The sequence below is a fragment of the Pomacea canaliculata genome, linkage group LG2, assembly GCF_003073045.1.
Source record: "Pomacea canaliculata isolate SZHN2017 linkage group LG2, ASM307304v1, whole genome shotgun sequence".
In the NCBI taxonomy this organism is placed as follows: Eukaryota; Metazoa; Mollusca; class Gastropoda; order Architaenioglossa; family Ampullariidae; genus Pomacea; species Pomacea canaliculata.
In genome coordinates, this window is record NC_037591.1 from 22,944,419 (window position 1) to 22,964,051 (window position 19,633).

General features: G+C 35.0%; 3 protein-coding genes across 3 annotated transcripts; 1 reads left to right on the forward strand and 2 right to left on the reverse strand.

The window, feature by feature from the left end:
- Positions 1-676: 676 nt before the first annotated feature.
- On the reverse strand, positions 677-2,989 carry LOC112558195 (huntingtin-interacting protein K-like). Its single transcript, XM_025228491.1, has 3 exons — positions 2,801-2,989; positions 1,422-1,529; positions 677-941 (listed from the first exon to the last, which is right to left on the reverse strand). Exons 1-3 carry the CDS (start codon positions 2,957-2,959, stop codon positions 846-848), a joined length of 363 nt encoding a protein of 120 aa, XP_025084276.1. The 5' UTR covers positions 2,960-2,989; the 3' UTR covers positions 677-845.
- A 140-nt stretch (positions 2,990-3,129) lies between these two features.
- Positions 3,130-7,324, forward strand: LOC112558183 (solute carrier family 25 member 44-like). Its single transcript, XM_025228472.1, is given in 5 exon segments — positions 3,130-3,265; positions 4,674-5,475; positions 5,477-5,789; positions 6,485-6,612; positions 6,930-7,324. Coding segments are annotated over 4 exon segments (975 nt in total). The 5' UTR covers positions 3,130-3,265; positions 4,674-5,130; the 3' UTR covers positions 7,119-7,324.
- A 3,362-nt stretch (positions 7,325-10,686) lies between these two features.
- LOC112558171 (testis-expressed protein 9-like) lies at positions 10,687-19,566 on the reverse strand. Its single transcript, XM_025228460.1, has 12 exons — positions 19,387-19,566; positions 18,932-19,020; positions 18,504-18,567; positions 17,843-17,910; positions 17,452-17,500; positions 15,596-15,678; positions 15,142-15,341; positions 14,794-14,876; positions 13,292-13,465; positions 12,799-12,933; positions 12,136-12,270; positions 10,687-11,717 (listed from the first exon to the last, which is right to left on the reverse strand). The coding sequence occupies exons 1-12, from the start codon at positions 19,411-19,413 to the stop codon at positions 11,643-11,645; spliced, it is 1,182 nt and encodes a 393-aa protein (XP_025084245.1). The 5' UTR covers positions 19,414-19,566; the 3' UTR covers positions 10,687-11,642.
- Between the last annotated feature and the right edge of the window lie 67 nt (positions 19,567-19,633).

Below are 19,633 nucleotides of genomic sequence, written 5' to 3' on the forward strand. Positions count from 1 at the left end.
ACCATACACCGAAAAGTACCTGCTTATATATTGCAACTACTCTGTTTTTCAAAAATAAAAATTTACTGCCTTCGTAAAATCTTATCATTCATGACACCATATGTAAAATTAAACCACCAAAACTAATGTCTTAAAAGAGTACATAGACTTATAAACGTACAACATGGGATCAGATGAACGACCACTGAATATTATAAATGCAGCCAGTATAGGTAAGGTAACGATCATCCCATGACCTTTTGACAGCTATGTGCTCGAGACTTCCACTTTCTTAGGTCTAGTTTTTAGTTGGTGGGAGGAGGGGTGCACATCTCTTCCTTTCCTTACCTTCCCCAACTTCTAAGGAGTTAGGTAACCATTCAGCACCTGGGTTGACTAGGGAGTTTACAGGGCCACACAGGTATCAAGCCAGATATTGTACATATTTTGGAGGCTAGTGTTCTATCACTCACCTATCCACTTCTCTAGGCATTACAAAAGCAAATGTATAGCTTTTACTTTGTCACCTAAAGGAGAGAAGATAAATCCTGTTGAGACTTGTGTAATTTTAAGAACACTTGTCTGGTCTTAAATTTCATCAAATTTAGCAAGTTTTACCTTTGTGGTGCCTGCACAGGAACATACTACAGGTAACTGCCACTCTCACTTACAAATAAAAGACTGAAGGCTACTATAGTCATTCAAATAAAAACACAGGTTCTACATCTACAGATGTATTTTTTTTTTCTTTATTAATGGACTCGCAAATGGAAATGCAAATTACACCAAGCAAACATTTTTACAAATTTAACTCGAGAAAAGGCATTTCCTCATAAGCGTGATTAAACAAAAGGGTCAAACATGAATTAATTTATAAGTTCAGTCAATGCTTCCACCACATTTCCTTTGTGTTCTCTCAAAACCCTTTCAGCTTTTACTCTCGAAATCTCCATCTCTTGTACCTGAAAACAAAGAACTGATGGCATGACTGCATCCAAAAGACACTGCACAGAGTAATATTAATTTATTTACTGCTGCACTGTTTTCCAATGTGCATGACCCTTTGCTGGGTCGCGCCTGCTGCCTCCTTAGCAAATGGCCAGTGCAGCAAACAAAATGGAAATCCTAAAAGTGGGATGCAGGATGTGACAGTGCTTTGTTACATAATTTCATTAGCATTCTAGTCAGCAGCATTCATAAATCAATTTTTAGAAAAGTTATATTGGTTTTAGTCACCAGTCCAGCAATTCTATCTCTCTTTCTTTAATATGATTTTAACTGCTCATAAAAGATCATTTTTCATAACATGTGAAAATACTTAAGAACTTTTTGCAAATAAGCCAGTTAGGGCAATGTTTTCATAAGTTTAATTTTTTTTATGACAAGCAGAACTCTATGTACCAGAACCATGCTGAGCAACAAAGAAATATACTCAAACTTACTATCAAGTCCACATCGTCTTTGTTAATTTTGACCTTTGATAGTTCTTTCTCTTTCTCTTGTTTGGCTTGAGCTTCTCGTGTTTGTTGATCATTCACTACTTTCATAGCCTAAAACAAAATATATTTTCTGCTTTAGGATAACTGCAAGATGTAAATTACAATGACATGCAAAAATGTGAGCTCGTCCTTTACTTGGCTCGAGAAGACACAAGGGGATACTGTCCTATTGTTCTAACTTGAAAAGACTGACTATAAATAGGCAAAACATGCAGGTGACAAATAATCCTAATACTTCTCAAATATGAAGTCTACATGGAAAAGGGACCCCAAAAACCCCTTCATTCAAAACCTGGATGATTAAATTTGAACAGAAATTAATATAAAACCTTTGCACCTATTGAAATCAACAAACCTAGTAAATGGATAAAACTCTGTCGATGATGTATGTCATAAAAGTGCAGAAAAAACTAGATTGACTCAGCAAAGCAATCCTAAAAACTACAATAAAAAATATTGCAATGACCTCATGCCCCTGGATTAACACACAATGTAAAGCAATATGTTTTGTCAGCATATCATACCACATGTCATTTTTCTGTTAATGTAAAGAAAACTAAAATCAATGTTTTTCTGAAAAGGTAAAACACATAAACTATGTGTTTTCAAGCTTAGTAGGCAAAATGTTGAAGCAGTGTTTGGTTTATTCTCTTTAGGTGTCAATTACAGCAATCCTTAGTATTATGTTTACCGGTTTTATAAGACTGTCTTGTATTTTCTTTTATTCAAGCTCCATGTACATTTATTCAAGCTTTACATAAATAAAATTGTAATGGGTGAACTGCTATTTGTGTACAATGTCAATTTCTCAATGCCTTTCATGGGAGAATGAATAAAATTAATGTCTAAAAAGAATGCACAAACATCATTTTTGGATGTTCGCTCTTTTTTTTTTTTGCTGTCCCCTTCCCCCACCACGCAATTTTAACAATGACAATGATCAACGTTATTGGTCCCAGTGGGAAGGTGCTCAGATTACAGTAAGTTACCTTCCCATGTACATACTGGACAAGAGAACCCTCGAAAAGGAAAAGAACATTAAAGAATACGCGAATGCCAGACCTGCTTAAACATCTTCAAGACAGGTCCCAGGGTTAGAAACTACATACTGACTGACCTGTTTTTGGTTATGAAGCGACGATTAAAAAAACAAACAAACACTGCAGAAGCTAGTGACTGCTCGGTACACCCGTGTAACGTACGGAGACTGTGTGGACAATAAGCAGAAAATGAAACTCGTAAAAAACAAATAGAACAAAATTGGTAAATAATTCAGAGTTTATATCTATAGCATTACTTAAAAAGTCAAAACAATAACTTACATAATCAAGATTTTTACTAGAAATTTCTGCTTCTTCAACATAGTCTGTAACTTTTTCCAGATCTGCCGCTCCAGAATCATGTTTAGCTGATTTCTTTGTTTTAGACTCCTGTAAATTTTCGTTTTCTTCCAAATCAACGGGTTCTTCCTCGGCAGCCATGATTATAGTATACCCACGTGTTCTCGCACGAAAATGCATGAAAAAAAATAAACTCTTATTACATAAATAAGACAGGAAAATTGACTAACTGTATAATAAGAATTATTAAATTATGATAGGGTTTACGATTTGTTTTATATTTATTGTTTGGTAACGAAGTCGCTATCTGCGGTCTTAACGGAAGTGAACTTTCAGAATCTTCGTGACCCTTCTCAATACATGACTTGACATAGAAAAGATAACGGTGTAAATTTTTGCTCATCTCTTGGAAGCGGATTATAGTTTTTATAACCAACCTTCAACTATGTAAGAGAAACGATCCATCTGTTGTCGCGACTACTGGTTTAACACACGTTTTCTCATTTTATTTCATTTGCTAGCTACTGGAAGAATGCAAGTGAGAGTGGTGTTATTCTTCCCCCAGCATTAAATTTTAATTTCTCCTTATAATGGATATAATCATTAAATCAGTTGTTTAAAATTTTTAGATCTTTTACCGTTTCTGTACTCTTGTGATCATTGGCTTACTGTTTATGAACTTTAAAATCATTAAAACTATCCCATCCTCAGTCGCAGAATGTTATTTTCATTCTAAAACTGCGCCATGGTATCATTGCAAAAGTGACCCATAAATCTTTGAACTATTTTATCTAGTAAGCATGTAGGTTAGACTTACCAACATTCATTAATTATGTAATTTGTAATTAAAGTCGTCATTGACGAGGTCAAGCCTAGCACTAAGCTTCTTAGACCTACTGCCATGTCATTTTTTTAATTGGTTGCCAGAGCTTAATTTATAGTCTAGATTTGTTATCCTGCTAATGATTCCAAGCAGACATTACTTGCCTCAGGCAAGTGTGGCAAGATAAACAAGGTGTATGCTCCTCAATATATGCAGTACTCTTTGTATGTAATATATTAAATTAGTCTGCAATAGACATTCTTTCTCTGTATATTGTACTCTGGTACAACCAACTGTTGCAGTAATTAAAGCCTGTAGCAATGAGCTCTGCATCAGTTTACATTTGCACTGATTGCATTCTATGACCTGGTCTCTACGAACTTGATATGTAGGGCAGCTTTCAATTTGAAATGTTTACCATGAAATTTTGTCAACTCATTTGGATCACAACCTATTTTGCTTGTGTAAAATTGTCTCCTTCAGACAAAAAGGTACTGTAGATACTAACAGTCTGACAAACCCTTCTTATGTCTTGAAAGGTTTTTCTTGTGATGATAAGACTTTATTTCTCCCAGAGGACAATTAATTGCAGTTCTCTCTCATTTGCTCAAAGCTAATATAAGACAACGTATGTTTACAATACAGAATCTATCTAGAACTGTACACTGTGTTCCAATATGCACAGTGCAGTTACAGTCTGAAACTATAATCATCCTAATGAAATAAGTTTAGCTGTGCACATGGTGATATATTTCAGGCATGGCAAAGGCACTAGGTAAGCCTAATAAGTCAGCATTTCGGGAGAAATATCTTTTGGGGAAAATCTGGTATTGAGATGTGCTGTTGGCATGAGAACAAATAATAGCAGAAACATTGGGACTAAGATTTTACGTTTTTTTTCTTCGCATCTGGACCAGTAAATTTATTATTTTACTTCTTGAATAAGACAGAATAAAGTTATTACACATTTCAAGTTTATTTCACTTTGTTATAGATCAATAATTTACAATCTTCTGTTTTTTATGTCTTCAGATGTGGATTCACAGGCAGATGTCGTGGTGGCAAGATAGATTGGAATCAGTGACTTAACAGGATGAATTCAGATTTGTCTTTTTCTGCAATCTTATACTAAATATCTCAGCCTGTACCACAGCTTTTGTCAGAACAACCTCATTGTCCAGTTTTCTTATAATGGAAATATCAGCATTTTCCTTTTTTAAACAACTAGAAATGGACTTCATAATGAGATGGTGATTTCCCAATTCATCAAATTGCACAGGTGATATTCACTCTACTCTGGCAGAAGAGAATCACCTGAGAAACATATTTTTGCTATGGGGCAAACAAATGGAATACTCACTAGAAAGAGGACAACTTTATAGTCACTTGTTGTATAAAATATAATAGTGCCTAATGCCCAATTAGGTACCAGAATATATAACATGAAGCATAGCATATTGAGTTTTGAAAGCAAACAAAGTCGGCAACCATGAGTCTTGACATGGGTGAAATCAATGTCATTGAGATGCGGATGATGGATACCCGAAAATACTATCCACTGACTTTGGCTAGTGGATTCTCCATTCGCAGTATCCTGTACCCATTTATGCTAATAAAGACTCGCTTGCAGATTCAAAGAGGAAACAGTCTTTACAAAGGTACATTTGATGCTTTTCTTAAAATAGCACGAAGGGAAGGCGTGGCTGGTCTGTATAGAGGATTCTGGGTAAGCTGCTTGCATCTAGGTCCATCCATGTCGTACATCACGTCATATGAGTGGACACGCCACCACCTCTCTGAAAAAGCCAAGATTACAAACACAAAAGTGCTCTCCTTTGCCTTCAGGAGGTGTTGCCTCTGTAATAGGTCAGACTTTCTCTGTACCAATTGACATTGTCACACAGCATCTTATGCTGATGGGTCGAAAGACAGAAAGTTCCAAGCGTGTTCAAGAAAAGCTGTCATCACTTCAAACCTTGTATATTCCTGAAGAGGCACGATATTCAAGAGTCGGGGCTGTGAAGGCTATTGTGGAGGTTGTATACAGGCAGGGTGGTATAATGGGATTCTACAAAGGTTATGTTGTATCTCTGCTTGCTTTTGCACCAAACAGTGCTTTGTGGTGGTTCTTCTATGACATCTATTCAGGTAATTTAAATTTTTTTCCTATTGCAGTCAAGAACCATGTTAAAGTAAATAAACATGAAAAAACATTAGATTCAATATTTTTACAGATATTCAAATATAATAAAATTTAGGTTGCAAGAATCCTCTAACTTGCTGCTGCTGCTATAATGAACAGTAATTATTAATTACTGGAGTAATGAAAAATTCTTTAACAAGAAAAACTAAATTTTCTTTTATTAATGCAGTCATTTGTCACTTTTCTAAATTTAGGTTCAACTGTAGCATAAGGAAACTGAAAAATCTTAAATATAGGGACACACTAGCAGCATCAGAGTTTGCTTTTATCCTCTCAGACTTTCAACTAATTACTTGCTTTAATATTTTAAATGGTCCCTAGTCCTTTCAGAAACTTTATATGTATGTAGGAAAACTTGTTTAAATGATCAAGTTAAAAATCTTTTTGGCACAAAGTCTGATTGTTAGCAATCAGTTTTTTAGTATTAGGAATGTGCCTTGAGAAGTGAGTACAGAGATAGTGTTAGGATCAGTGAATAATTGTTGGTGATTTAGTCCAGGTTTTGTTTTTAGCGCATACATGCACACTCACTTATATATAAACTGAGTTTACTAAAAAATGTATCTTTAGGAGCATAACAGAAGTTTTGTTTGAGTAGCATATACTACAAGCATACATATACAGACTTTTTTTTTCCTAGGTGGTTTGACAGCCATTTCTCCAGAATGGATCCCTAGGCTTGCACTGAAAGTGGTGGCTGCTCCAGCTGGTGGAATATCCTCAGCTCTTATCACACATCCACTTGATGTTATCCGTGCTAGAATTCAGGTAAAAGGAATTTACTTTTTCGAGTACGTCGTTGTTCAGCACAACAAAATTACTCAGTGTCAGTTTGGGAGAGAATTTTTCTTATTACTCTTCTTATATTACAACATATTTGACTTCCAGTAATTGTGTAAGTTTCCGTGATCACAGATGAATTTATTTACATGGTTTTTTAAAATTTGCATACTTTTGATAATGGTAATCATCTGTTTATGAAGTGCAAATAATAGTGGTGATTATATGAATATATTTTGTAACTGATTATATGTAGCTCTGGCTCTTCTAGCCACCATATGTAACGATATAGCTATATGCAACAGGTAGAGGGACGACCATTGAAAGAAACTATTGAGATTCTGTGGGCTGAAGAAGGCATATGGATGCTGACCAAAGGATTGTCAGCACGCCTGGTACAGTCGGTGACATTTTCATTTTTCATCATTCTTGGATATGAAACCATAAAGCGATGGAGCTTGCTTGATCATTACAAGGACAAGGTCCGATGGTAATGATGGACTATTTTAGAATTAAGTAGGTTTGCTTGCTCAAAGCTTTCTTTATATGTGGTCATCTAACATTAAATAGGCTTTTGTGAAACCGTTCATTTTGTTATTGCTGCATTTAGTACATGGTATTTACAAGAGTCCTGCTGGCTTAGTGCTGGTTAAAGAGGAAAGCAGTATATTTATGTTTGTATGCTTCATGCAAAAAAAAATACTAGAAGCACATAATTTTCAGATAAGGAATAAATTTGTGGTACATAACAATTAAAATAGTGTCAATGCATTTAGCTTAACGCACATAATATTTGGAACTGAAAGAACTGGATATAAGAAGTTTCAGTTCAATGTTGTTGAGGATTAACAGAACACAATGCTGTCTTTGCAATAAAAAATGTTAATTGAATAATAATGTTTAGAGGAGAAACATAGATTGTGCTAATAGTTGAACAATAGTTTGAACAGTGATTTGGGACTGTAGATTACAAATTGTCCTGCTTACAAATGAGGATTCATTGTTTTCAGATGTCTCTTTAAGACTAGTCTTTTTGGTAGAGCATATGAAGTTTATATATAAAATTTTTGTATTTGTCCTGTCATTTGCTTATTCATTTCAAAGTCTTCTCTATCTTACATTGGTGATGTCACAACTAATGGCAGTTGAAATTTTACTTATTTTATTTGCTAGAAACCACAAATACCCCATATATGATTGGTAAAATCTGACCTCTGTGGAATCACTGACAAAATGAAAGAAAATATAAAAAAATTAAAGGTGATTTGTGGAGAGATTAATCTCTTTTTGTCAACTTTAAAAATAGATCATTTCTGAGATGTGCAGCTAATGTGATACTATTAGGACCATTTGTTGTTGAGATTGGGTCCTGTTTCCTAACTGAGCAGAGAAAGTTAAACGTGCCACTCTGAACTTTTAGTTGAAATGAATGAAAAGAAACATTTCATGCCCCTGTATTTTCTAACTCTGCATTTTACTTTGCTTTTCGCGTATTCCCTGTTTGCGAATAAATTAATACATTCCAAACAAGTTGTTTTCACAATCTCTGCTCAGATAGGTTTGTTGACTGAGTTAACTGGATGTAATATCAGAAAGATTCTTAAACATGCACTTCAAAACATGCATTGAAATCTTTTTTTATTGCTTTTAACATATAGCATATTTTCATTTTCAACTAAATGGTCAAAAAATTCTTGTAAAGTTGAATCTTTGTTATATTTTTAGTCTTTCATGAGAGTAGCATCACTCAGAAATCATGCTATCTCAGGTGTGTACATTTTTGTGATTGGGTGGTTGGTTTAGTAGAAAATTGAGGCAGTTTTAAACTATGGGGGAGAGGTAGGGTGGAAACTTCGGTATTCACCCAGAGAAAACCCCCAACTGCCAGGCCTGCAAACAAATGTTACATACAGAGTGTAATCCTGGGACCTGATCTAAACCCAGGACCTTTTCTCTACAGTGTTAACAAACGAGTGTCTTAACCACTACACTGCCAGGTGCTTCTATTTTTGTGATAGTCATAACATTAGATTTTGCTACAACCTTTTTTGAAATCTTCCCTGGTTCTAGAATACATAAAGCAAAATCCTATTTTTGAAAGTGCTCAGTTGCGTGCAAAATGATTGTTTGCTATCTTAAGTAATGAACTAGGGTCATCAAATCATGCAAAAAATTCACTTGTACCTTGAAATTTATGGGTTCCCATCTCACTTTCCCTCTATCAAAAGTAGCTTAGAGTTATGAAGTGATCTTCCATTAGTTTTATTTATCTCAGTATTTTTGGGACAAATGGTATTGGAGAGAACAACTACAAAGGCAAAAACCTTTAATAAGCTAATCCGACAAACTTATATTGTTGAATTGAAGTTGAAGATGAAGATGATAATTAGTATTTAAACAGAAGAAGGGTTCCTTAGATTAAGCTAGCTATTAGATAACTACTATTTTAAAGGAGGAAAGAGGCATAATTTATTCAAGGCTAAAGAATGAAACAGATTTTTTGCCTGGAAAGTGGTATTTTTTAAGATGAAAGGCAGATGGAATGACAATGGGATAGGAAAAAACAGGGAGAAAATAATCACTTCAATCTTTACGAATTATTTGTGCTCTTAAAGTCTTGTATGAAAAAGGACAATCAGCAAGCCCATTTAGTTATATCTATCAGGATGGATTTTTTCATTATATACAATTTCTGCCAAGATATTTACCCATCTGTCACCTAGAGACCTCATTGAATTTTTACATCCTATGAGTATATGAATTTTTGTGCTTATGAACAAGTCCAGGAAAATCATGTATTTTTTAAATGCAACAATTACTGATCATAATTTATTTTGGTGGACAGGTGAAGGTGCTAACATGGAAACTTTTTGTGAATTGTGTGAATGAGGGAGATTTTATGTCAAGCAGTCATCACATGAACATAATACTTGGGGATAATTTTTGTTGTTGAACCTTAATTTGTATTTTATTTCTGCAAATAGCAAAGGCCTAATCTCCCATAACGCACAGTTTAAATTGATAATCTCTTCTACAAACCACATCCTCTGTCTTTTAAAAAATATACATAATGCAAGCATATCCTAGACAGCACATTGCTGTTGTCAAGTTTTTCCCTAAATATTTACTGTTTCAATGAACAGTTTAGAGATTTGTGCATTTAGCAGGAAACTTCTCAGTCCTTCTTTTTCTTTTCCTTTTAAGAAATTTGTTTCATGGTAAAACTATTAAAATTGGATGAATTTTGTGTGTGTGTGTGTGAATTTGCATCTTTCCATTTCTTTAAATTCCTTTGTATTTGTGTGAATCATGCATTCATGAAAGCACTTTCATGTTCTCTTTTTTCACCACATCTAACTGGTGATGAAAGAACACAGGGAAGTGATGCACTTAATCGGACTGCACATGTTGTGATTTTCAAAATGGTTCTCGGGTGGGCATAAAGTATTTTGATACATTATTTGACCAAGATCGTGCAGCATTTTGTCAAGGTAGAAAATTATAAGTCAGCAATGCTGAATACAATGAATTTAAATAAACATTTATAAATGTTTCCTGCTTTTCAGTGATTGTGTTTTGCTAGGGTGGTGCTCCCATACGTGTGCTTACATAAACTTCTGTACATAGGCACTCGAAGTTTAATGTATTTATTATGAGTGTGATTATCTCATAAAATTTTATATATTTTCATATATCAAATGCACTCAAGACATAATCATTGTTTTGAACATTCTTGCCTTTGCCATAAAATTACACGCATAACACACCTATAAACAAATTAACTTTTTCAAAAGTGTTTTTAGCATCATGACTAAAGATGATGGCAATTTATAGATAACCACAGTCGTGATAGTGCAAGAACTCCGGTGATGGTGACTAATAGCTAAAGGGTGTGTACTCCAGAAAAACGTTTGCGGTAATTTATGAGCTCATAAAAAATGTTCATGTTCTAATGGTAGACGAGGCATTAAAAAAATATGCATGATAGAACTAAAATACCTTATACTTTCTGTCAGGACTGCTTACCCATAAGATTGTCTTTCTAAGGAAAATTAAACAAAATATGGAAACAATTTTAATGCAATTTTCACAGATGGATGCATCATTGACTTTTAACTTGCCTCTGTCAGCAACCAATACCAGAAGTCAAGCCGAGAATCAAATGTTTTAAAACTTTCTAAGAGTTGGGTAAGAAACTGTAGTGTAAATGGAACAAGTCAATGTTCTGTGTAAAATTAGCTTGATTTAGAAAAAGGAAAAGACAGTGTATTAAATGATCTTTGATCTTTAACAGTTTTTTTAATCTTCATCTTTTCTCTGCTGCAGATAGGACAGGTTAAACAAATAAATCATTAAAAAACACATAATTTTCTAACAAGACCTTTTAAACTTTAGATTTAAAAAATGCTGATAAATCTAAAGAATAAGAAAAATATTTTTACTGAATTATTTATAAACAGGTAAACAGCTGTGCTAAGTCTTCTGTTTAAAATATTTTAATGACTTGTCTGTTGAAAACCACATTTTAATAGTAAAAAAAAAACTGACCACAACATTTATCTGAAGTTTGTTCATGAACTTTCGTAAAGGGAACTTTGCAACTGGCACATCGAGTCATATTGTGTCTGTGCCCGTTAAATCTGAAATAATTTCTTTTAGTAATGCGTAAATGACAGACCTGTTAAAGATTTGATAATAGTAACAGATGTTTAACATGTTTATATTGTGTTCAAATAACAGTTTTGTAATTGTATACATATTTTGTATGTTTGATGATCTGTGGAATTTTCTTCAGGACTGGGATGGCATCATTTGGTTGAATTCCCATGAAAACAATGAGTAAAGGATTGCCAATGCTAGAAAATTTGAAAAGTGGACACTATTTTTATTAGAAGATGCTGAAAGATGAAGCTGTCAAGTGAGCTAGAGTGGATGACACCAAATCACATGAGGAAGTGTCCTTGATGAGGTTTTCTTAGAAACTCAAATTCAGAACTTAAGTTTCATTTTGAAAGTGCCTAGCTTCCCCATTCAAGTGCCTTCACAAACTCCTCCTCTGAAAATTGCAACATTTTAGCGGCTTCGATGTGCATCTGCAAATGATAGAAGGTTAACATTAATAACAATACAAAAAAAAAAATACCCAGTCCAATACAATACTGCTATTTAGAGGAAAAGAAAACAACTCCCTTAAATCTTTCATGCGGACAAAATATCCTCTATGGTTAAAATTATATTTGTCAGCTCTATTGCAATCCTTATTTAGTTTTAAACTGCTACAATGATGATTCTCTCAACGGGTTGAGTCTGAACCAACAAACATGTGTCTCTTTTTAGTTTCCACTTTCTAATACCCAGCCATTAATTCTTTACTAAAACAGTCAACTAACTTTAACTCATTTTTTTTTTTAAATGGGTGAAGTTTAGAGAGGATCTTTTATCCTCATTTAACAGTTCACTGTAAATTCATCTTTTGCCCTGCTTGCCTTCAAGTCTTGCATTCTGCATTACCTTCTGTCGCTTAAGAACATCTATCAGTTTCATTTGTTTCTTGAAGCCAGCCATTAATTCATTCTTCTGCTTTTCTAGCCGCTTGTTCTCTGCAAACAGTTGCTCAGTCCGTTTCTTCTCTGCATCTGATGAATCCTAAAAGGGGGAAAAAAAAAGAAATAAGACAAGCAGGTGTCCATAATAGATCTTTCGGGATAATGGTTACAAAATGAAATATATATATATATCCCTAATTGGTGTTTCTGAAGGTGCTCCCCCATTGTACCTATGAAACATTGTCACATTTTCCATCTGAACCAATTATGAGTTAGTGTGGTAGCTCTCTTATGGTTCCCCATCTATATAATGATTTCCCTTCCATGCTATTGGAAGAGCTCTTGCAATGACTTTGGTGACATCATATAAAACTGCTTCAGCATGCCTATTTGTGTAAGTGCATGCACATACATATTTTTTTAATGTCTACATGATTATGCTACAAACAGAGTGTTTATTGTGTCAATGCAATGGTTAAATAACTGTTTACTGCGACAGACATTGCAGTAAAAAAGTACACATTTTAGCTCTGTAAATCTGAAAGGCATTTATAAATAGAATGTGTTTAAGATTTGGGGGAAAATATGAAAAGCACCTGGTACCACCTCACTGTCTACTTGAACCTACTTTTGAAGTTGCTTTGGCTTTCTGCAGCTGCTCTTTATACTTCTCAATCTCTTCAAGTGCACGATTCAGCCGTACATCCATTGCAGACTGAGTAGTCTGCTGTTGTTTCTGTGTTCGCTTGTGCTGCTCAAGCTCCTAAATGAAATTGAAGGAAATAAGTACACTCACATGACACTGGCAAGCCCCCCCTACAATATTGTCATCTATTTGAAAAGCAAAAATATATTTTATACAAGACTTTCACTACTGTACAGTAACACAGCCCTTCCTTGCTTTTTACAATTTATTTTACATTCATGATATTGTACCTAGTAACAATTCATTAACAAATGAATTTTATCAGAAATCTGAATCATAACAGCTATAACATTCAACTACATTTTTACAAATTGTAATGATCTTATGCATCTGTACATGACTATATTCCAAAGTCTCAGCTACAAAGGTAAACATAAAATGTATGATAATAATTCAACAGTAAAACAAGGCTGACTTTGCGAAGAGCCGTAAGCTGCAACTCCTGACTTTCAGATTTGCTGCGTGCCTCCTCTGCAAGATTTTTGTACTTTTCTATTTGTGTTTGCAGGGCTGCATTTGTACGGTGAAACCTGCCTCGCTCTTCTTCAAACTCTTTCATTTTTCCTTTGAGGTGGTTCGCTTCCTCTTCCTGAAATATAAAGGGAGCAAAAAAACAACAACAAAAAAATGGCTTGCATGACAATCACTTGCCCATTACTGTTACCTAGGAATACAAAAATTCTGATGAGTACTCTAGTGTGCTTGTTGACATAACTTGTTTATAAATAATGGTTTTATTTGCTGTATTCTCTTGATACCTTTAAATGGATAGGTAATGGCTGTTGACAACTGGTTCATTGTATTTGCTATACTGTTTTAAAAGGTATGCCGTATGCAGGCTACTTTATAATACATATTTATTTAGCTCCTCAATCTGATGCACAAAAAACTCTATGATTATTATTTCAAGCCAGCTAAAGAATGCAGTTTCTATGACTGCAAGTTAATGTCCTCTGTAAACTGCATGAAAAGACCCATCTTGTAATAACAAAATAATGTAACAATGGATTTTTCCTGCTGTTATACCAGGGCTTTGCAATCAGCTGTGGAGCTTCTCAATGGACTGTGAACTCTGATAGTTGTGTATTCTTGAAGGCTGTTAAAACAGCTGTTAAAAAAGCTGTTTGTCTCAGTGCTTACACAATGTCATGCAATGGTCAAAGAACAAACAGAAACTATAAGCTGATAATCTTAGGCCTGGTTTTCATGATGTCCATGGGTAGGTCTCTGACTAGGGTATGAAGGCCATGCTAACAGGCAATTAGTAACTATAGAAAATGAGACAGGTTTGAGAAAGATGAATCATTCTAGGCTACATTACATTCAGAGAATTTTTTTAAATTAGTATTGTTGTTCTGAGATTCAAGTCTAGCCAGCCCATTTGATCAGTACTTTGATTCTATATGGTTGGGTGTGCAATATAAGAACATTTGTATTTGTGTGTGTGTGCATAAAAGAAAAATTAAAGGAAGAAAGACAAGGGTGGTGGGGGGGGGGTGGAATTGGTGTTTTACACCTTGCCAGCAACTATGGCTATATCACAGCAAGGCAGCCAGCCCTGTAAACAGATTCCACGTGCAGAGAAAGAACAGTGTGCCCGAGACAAGAGTTGAACCCAGGGTAGCCAACCTTCACTGTATTGGTGACAGGCGCTAACCGTTGCGCCACCGGGCCGCTAAGGAAAGACAAAGGCGAGAGAGAAAAGGAGTGTGTATTTTATATTTGATAAATGCTAGATCCTTGCAACCTCTTTTGCCACAAGAATTCAAATAAAGAAGAAGATGAAGAAAAAAAAGGATAAAAATCATGAATATGAGAAAAGGAAGGAAAAATATAAAATGAAAAGAGGACAGAAAAACAAAAAGTGTGTGCAAAGAAGACAATGGTTTGCTGAGACTATTTCGTTGGCTTCCTGACCTTTTTGTTATTTTCTTGTGCTAATCGATCAAGCTCCTCTTGCATGACACGGACCTTGGCCTTCAGAAATCGAATGGTGGCCTCTGAAATGCAGATTTAAAAGTCATATACTTCATTAATATTCTCTTTCTCTCTGTGCATTACACATATTCATGTGTCAAACTCTCTCTTACAAACACATGTGCATGTATGTGCATATGCATGCTCCAACATGCATGCAAATTCCTGCGAAAAAAAATACAAAGTAGGCAGAAGTTTCTTTGTTTGGGTTTTCTTTTATATACCCAATGTGGCAAATGCTCTTACAAATACTTACAAAATTTGCCACCTTTCTATAAATATACTTACCACTTCCCATATCTTGAGCTGTTTGTGGCAAGATATCATCATCTACCACAATTTTCATGTCACCACTTTCCATCTTGTTCTCGATGTCTGCAAAAGCCTCATGATACAAGGAGTTGTCTTTGAATTCTGTTATGAAAGTGTCATCCACCAGAGCAACATCATCCACTCCTGATGTTTTAGATCGTGGCCTGTTTTTAGTTCTTCAGATAATAACAAAACATAATTTATCATAAGAACATGATTAAATCACATAAATAGTAATATTCAAGTTTGGGTACACAAATATGTGTGACTACATCAATTGGCATCAGAGCTATGAATTTAAGTTTTCAGGTACTTTTGACCCTTTTTTTTTAAAACATACATTCTCTGAAAAGAGGCATGACTCAGTAGGAGACTGCTGATCTGTAGCTCGTGAATCAAAAATCAAGCAAAAAGTATATTAATTTCTTACCTACTGGATGCTGACTTTTTCTTTTCTGATTTTGGGCCTGTCTGATTTGCCTGACCTGCTTTGGATGCAGGTCTGGAAAGTGCCTGAAGAAAAAGTGACAGATGAAACTATCAGCAAAGAGGATACCAAGAGCAACCACTTAAGTGGGAAAGTGAAACCGCGCTGACCCGATGTATCCACTGCCACGCCCACCTTTGACAAGCATCAGCAAAGTTGATTCTCTTTGGTATCAGTGTTTGAAAAGTATGAAAGCATGTGTATCTGATTGTGTGTATGTCTGCTGCCAGGACACGATCGTCAGAACAAAGGCGCGGCAGGCCCGAATCTAGCGAGGTGTACTCATCAAAAGGGGGTGTGGCCTGGCTTCAAGCTCTTATATAACAGTGATAACTCTTGAAATCCTCTGTGCTATCAATGTGATAACACTATAGTTAAAAAGGTGAAAAGTAGGGTCCCTTTTTCTATTTTTTACATAGAAATCAGAAAACGAATATGCAGTGCCTATTGAGCTGGTAATACACAGAATGATCTTGGAAACAAGCAGCTGGATGGAGCCACCATACTGACAATGTTAAGCTGGTGTAGAGGTGACATGAAGTTACAAAAAGCATATTGGCAAAGTACATGCTTAGATTTTAAAGGTAGCTGCCATGGTCTGACTGTACCAGCTGATATGTTCTGTTTGTTGCATCTGCATCTTCATCTTGAAAGTGCATGTGAAAATAATGAGGGCCAAAGCAAAGAGAATAAAAATTAAAAAAAAACAAAAACTGGCAGACTGAGTCAACAGACTTGAGCAGGGATTTTGTTATAATGCTCTCCCATGACTAAAACTCAAACTACTAATATACTAAGAGCTTAGAGCATTAAACATAAGTGCTGTAATTTAGCTTAATTCACTACTCTTGTATGTTTACCTTACAGTCATAAGGGAGTGGGTGTCAATACATCGTTGTAGCCTTATTCGGAGCTATCTTGACCCTCGTTTCTTCGGCTTCAGCTAATTGTGAGCAATCTGTTTTGTTGCCCCTTCGTTCTGGCCTCATGACCTTACCAGTTTTCCCCAACCTCTGCAGTTGAAATGTCAATAAATGTCAACTCCATTTCAGCTGTCTCATGTCAATGTCAGTGGGGGAAGTAATATGACGGATGTTGGGATTAAAACCAGCTAGAGTGCATCGTTGCTCTGCCCTAGTGATCCTGCTTGCTGGGGTAGAGTGTGGTCTGAAGACCACATACAAGATGCTATCCAACCTAACCTTCAGTCACTTAGATGCTGTCAAATCAAATCTGGTCTGTTCAGAACCGACTAAATGTTCCTTAGCGCTGTAGTTTTTTAACTAATTGTATGCATCAAATTTTCAAAGAAGGCTTCTATGCACCAACAAATTCAGAAGACAAGGATATCATCAGAAAGCCCAGACAATATCGCGATCTCAAATGCCAAGGTGGACTGCAGGGAGGTCATGGCAACATGGAATCGGAACCATCAATACTGGCAGACTTTTGTGAGAAAGCCACTGATTGGTGGCATCCACCTAAAATACAGATGGGAGCACAAAGACCAGATAGACCATGTCATCATAATGTTTATTTAGATAAATATTCTTATCTTTAAAGGAGAAAAGGATAATTTAAAAAGTATATTTTCTCTGTATCTTGAAATATCTTTGCTTAATTCACTACTCACTGCTAAACAATTCCAATTCAGATGTTGTTACTATAATAAAAATATACAAGAGAAGATATCTGAAGGGCTATAAATTCAGGAACAAAGAATTAATTCTGGAGGGGGAAAGTTTTATTGCTCAATCATCCTGACAAAAACAGATTTATTTTAAAACATTTGAATTTACCTTGTGATGCGTGTCTTCATTTTTCTCAGTGAGATCATCATCAAAACTTCTAGAAATATCAAAGACATAAATTATTTAAATTAAACATACCTAACTTACTGAGGTGCATAACATGATTCAATTATCTTTTACTTTTTCATTTCAGACTTCAAAACTTGATTTCATTATCATACCCATATCAATGAAATATAATAAAATATCCTCCCTAAAATATATCTCCAATGTTAGAAATATTAACAAACTGATCCTAGATCATAAGTTTATAATGTTACCTTTTCCCTCCCTGCTGACATTATGAGTTGGTAAAAGAAATTCATTACCATTGAACAACACTAGATAAGTTGTATTTTAAACAGTAAAGCAATAAGATACTTTTTTTCAATGCACATACTTCAAAAAATCATCTGTATTGATGTTGTCCAGAAGTCGAGATTTGGCCAAGACAGATTCTTGCTCTCTCTGATAAAGAAAATAAAATTAAAATATAAAAATTTTATTAGAACTAAGAGAACGATATGATTTATACTTCGACAAATAAAAGAAAAAGTGGCAAAACTGTTCAAGTAATAATTAGTTTAGTTTAGTCCTTGTTACTCCTCGAAGAGAACAGGTTTGTGGTTTCTATGACAGTTATTTTTTTTTTTTACATGAGTGGGTTGTTAGCCCAAAGCAAAACCTGGAAGGCCAGGGTGCAACATTTTAGTCTGACCTCTACCCTGACAGACCTGTTTGGCTTGGTAAGACCTGCCAGGAGCACAAGGCTCCTGCCATCATAGCTCTGTGATCAACAAGGTGCTCAAGCCACCACACCACTATAAGGTAAGTTGCACCAATTGGTGGTGGGTTTAAGTAAAAATACTCAATTATATTTCCCCATATCTCTCTTTCTTAACTTACTACTAGATTTATATGCACTACTAGATTTATATACAAAACATGTATGGTTATATGTGTGTAAATATATATATAATTGCATGGGACATGAACAAAAACAGGTCTTTTAGATCACAGTCCAGTTAGCAGGTCAGCTTCATTTCACTGTTAAGCCTCACCATAACTTGTTCAGCTTCTTGCACCAAGCTAGCTGTCTTTGCCTCTAACTCCTCATTCAATCTCCTGCAAAATGATTGCACACTTTGTACATTTTTCTCTTCACAATTCCAGTGAGAAAAATGAAATAAAATATAAATATTATACCAGGTAATATGCTTTAGTAACAATTTTAGGATAAAGCTCTAGGGTAAAGTAATATAATCAGTGCAATATAATGTAATTGCTTGTCCCTCCTGGGTCATACTGAGTAAATCTGTTGACCTAAACAAGGCATGAGTTATAATCACTCACTAGCCTTCAGCTCCTCACCAGTCATCTATCTTCATCTACAACATTATATCTAGTTAAATTTTTTGTACCTTATTTTTCAATAAAAAAAAAACACACTCTTTAACTATAAATTTAAATTTATTAATGTATTTCTTACTTGTACTCCTCCTCCTTACTAAGTATATCAAATTTTCTGGTGTTGCTGGCATTCTGCTGTGAGCCATCTCTGGATCCTGCTCTGACCGCCTGTAACAGTATAAGAGGTCCACCTTTTGTATTCTGAGGATGACTCCATGGTAACTCTGATTCTATTAGTTATTTTGTAACGTTTATGTTAATTTTATAACTCGTAGCTACAGGGCTTTTAGGACGGCTGTGGTCACCTGGGAGACGGTTATGGCTTTATTACATAAATATATTTTGTAATTGTGACGAAGAATAAAAATGTGTTAAGTAGAACGAATTCATATTTGATTTCGACATGATTTACATGATTTTAGACACAATTAGATAATATCACACATGAAATATTCTTCGCTTCGATCATAGTTCTATTAAAAAATGATTTTAATGCATTCTTTCACGCATGTGAGCTTTATATCATGATCTTACTGAGCCGTATCTTGAGCTTTCTGCCATTTTGTGATTCCTTCGTCGTTCAAGCAGTTGCGAATGTAAATATAAAAGTCGTAAATGTTGCTTTAATATTTTTCACATGAATATTCTCTTCAGAGAATCTTCATAAATGTTAAACGCTTTGCTGTATCTTTCTGTGTGTGATATTAACTGAAAGCAGTTTTAGTTTTTTGTTTTACGACAAGCACTGCCACCGCAAATTATGATTGCGCATGCGTAGTTT

Bases quoted from the DNA above. Each gene is read 5' to 3' on its own strand.
- LOC112558195 (XM_025228491.1), bottom strand. From the start codon at position 2,959: ATGGCTGCCGAGGAAGAACCCGTTGATTTGGAAGAAAACGAAAATTTA. The intron at 1,530-2,800 runs GTAAGTTATTGT...ATTTTGTTTTAG, and splicing joins CTAGTAAAAATCTTGATTAT to GCTATGAAAGTAGTGAATGA. The intron at 942-1,421 runs GTAAGTTTGAGT...CTTTGTTTTCAG, and splicing joins AAGACGATGTGGACTTGATA to GTACAAGAGATGGAGATTTC.
- LOC112558171 (XM_025228460.1), bottom strand. From the start codon at position 19,413: ATGGCAGAAAGCTCAAGATACGGCTCA. The intron at 12,271-12,798 runs GTAGGTTCAAGT...TCCCCCTTTTAG, and splicing joins AAGCCAAAGCAACTTCAAAA to GATTCATCAGATGCAGAGAA. The intron at 11,718-12,135 runs GTAATGCAGAAT...TATCATTTGCAG, and splicing joins ATGTTCTTAAGCGACAGAAG to ATGCACATCGAAGCCGCTAA.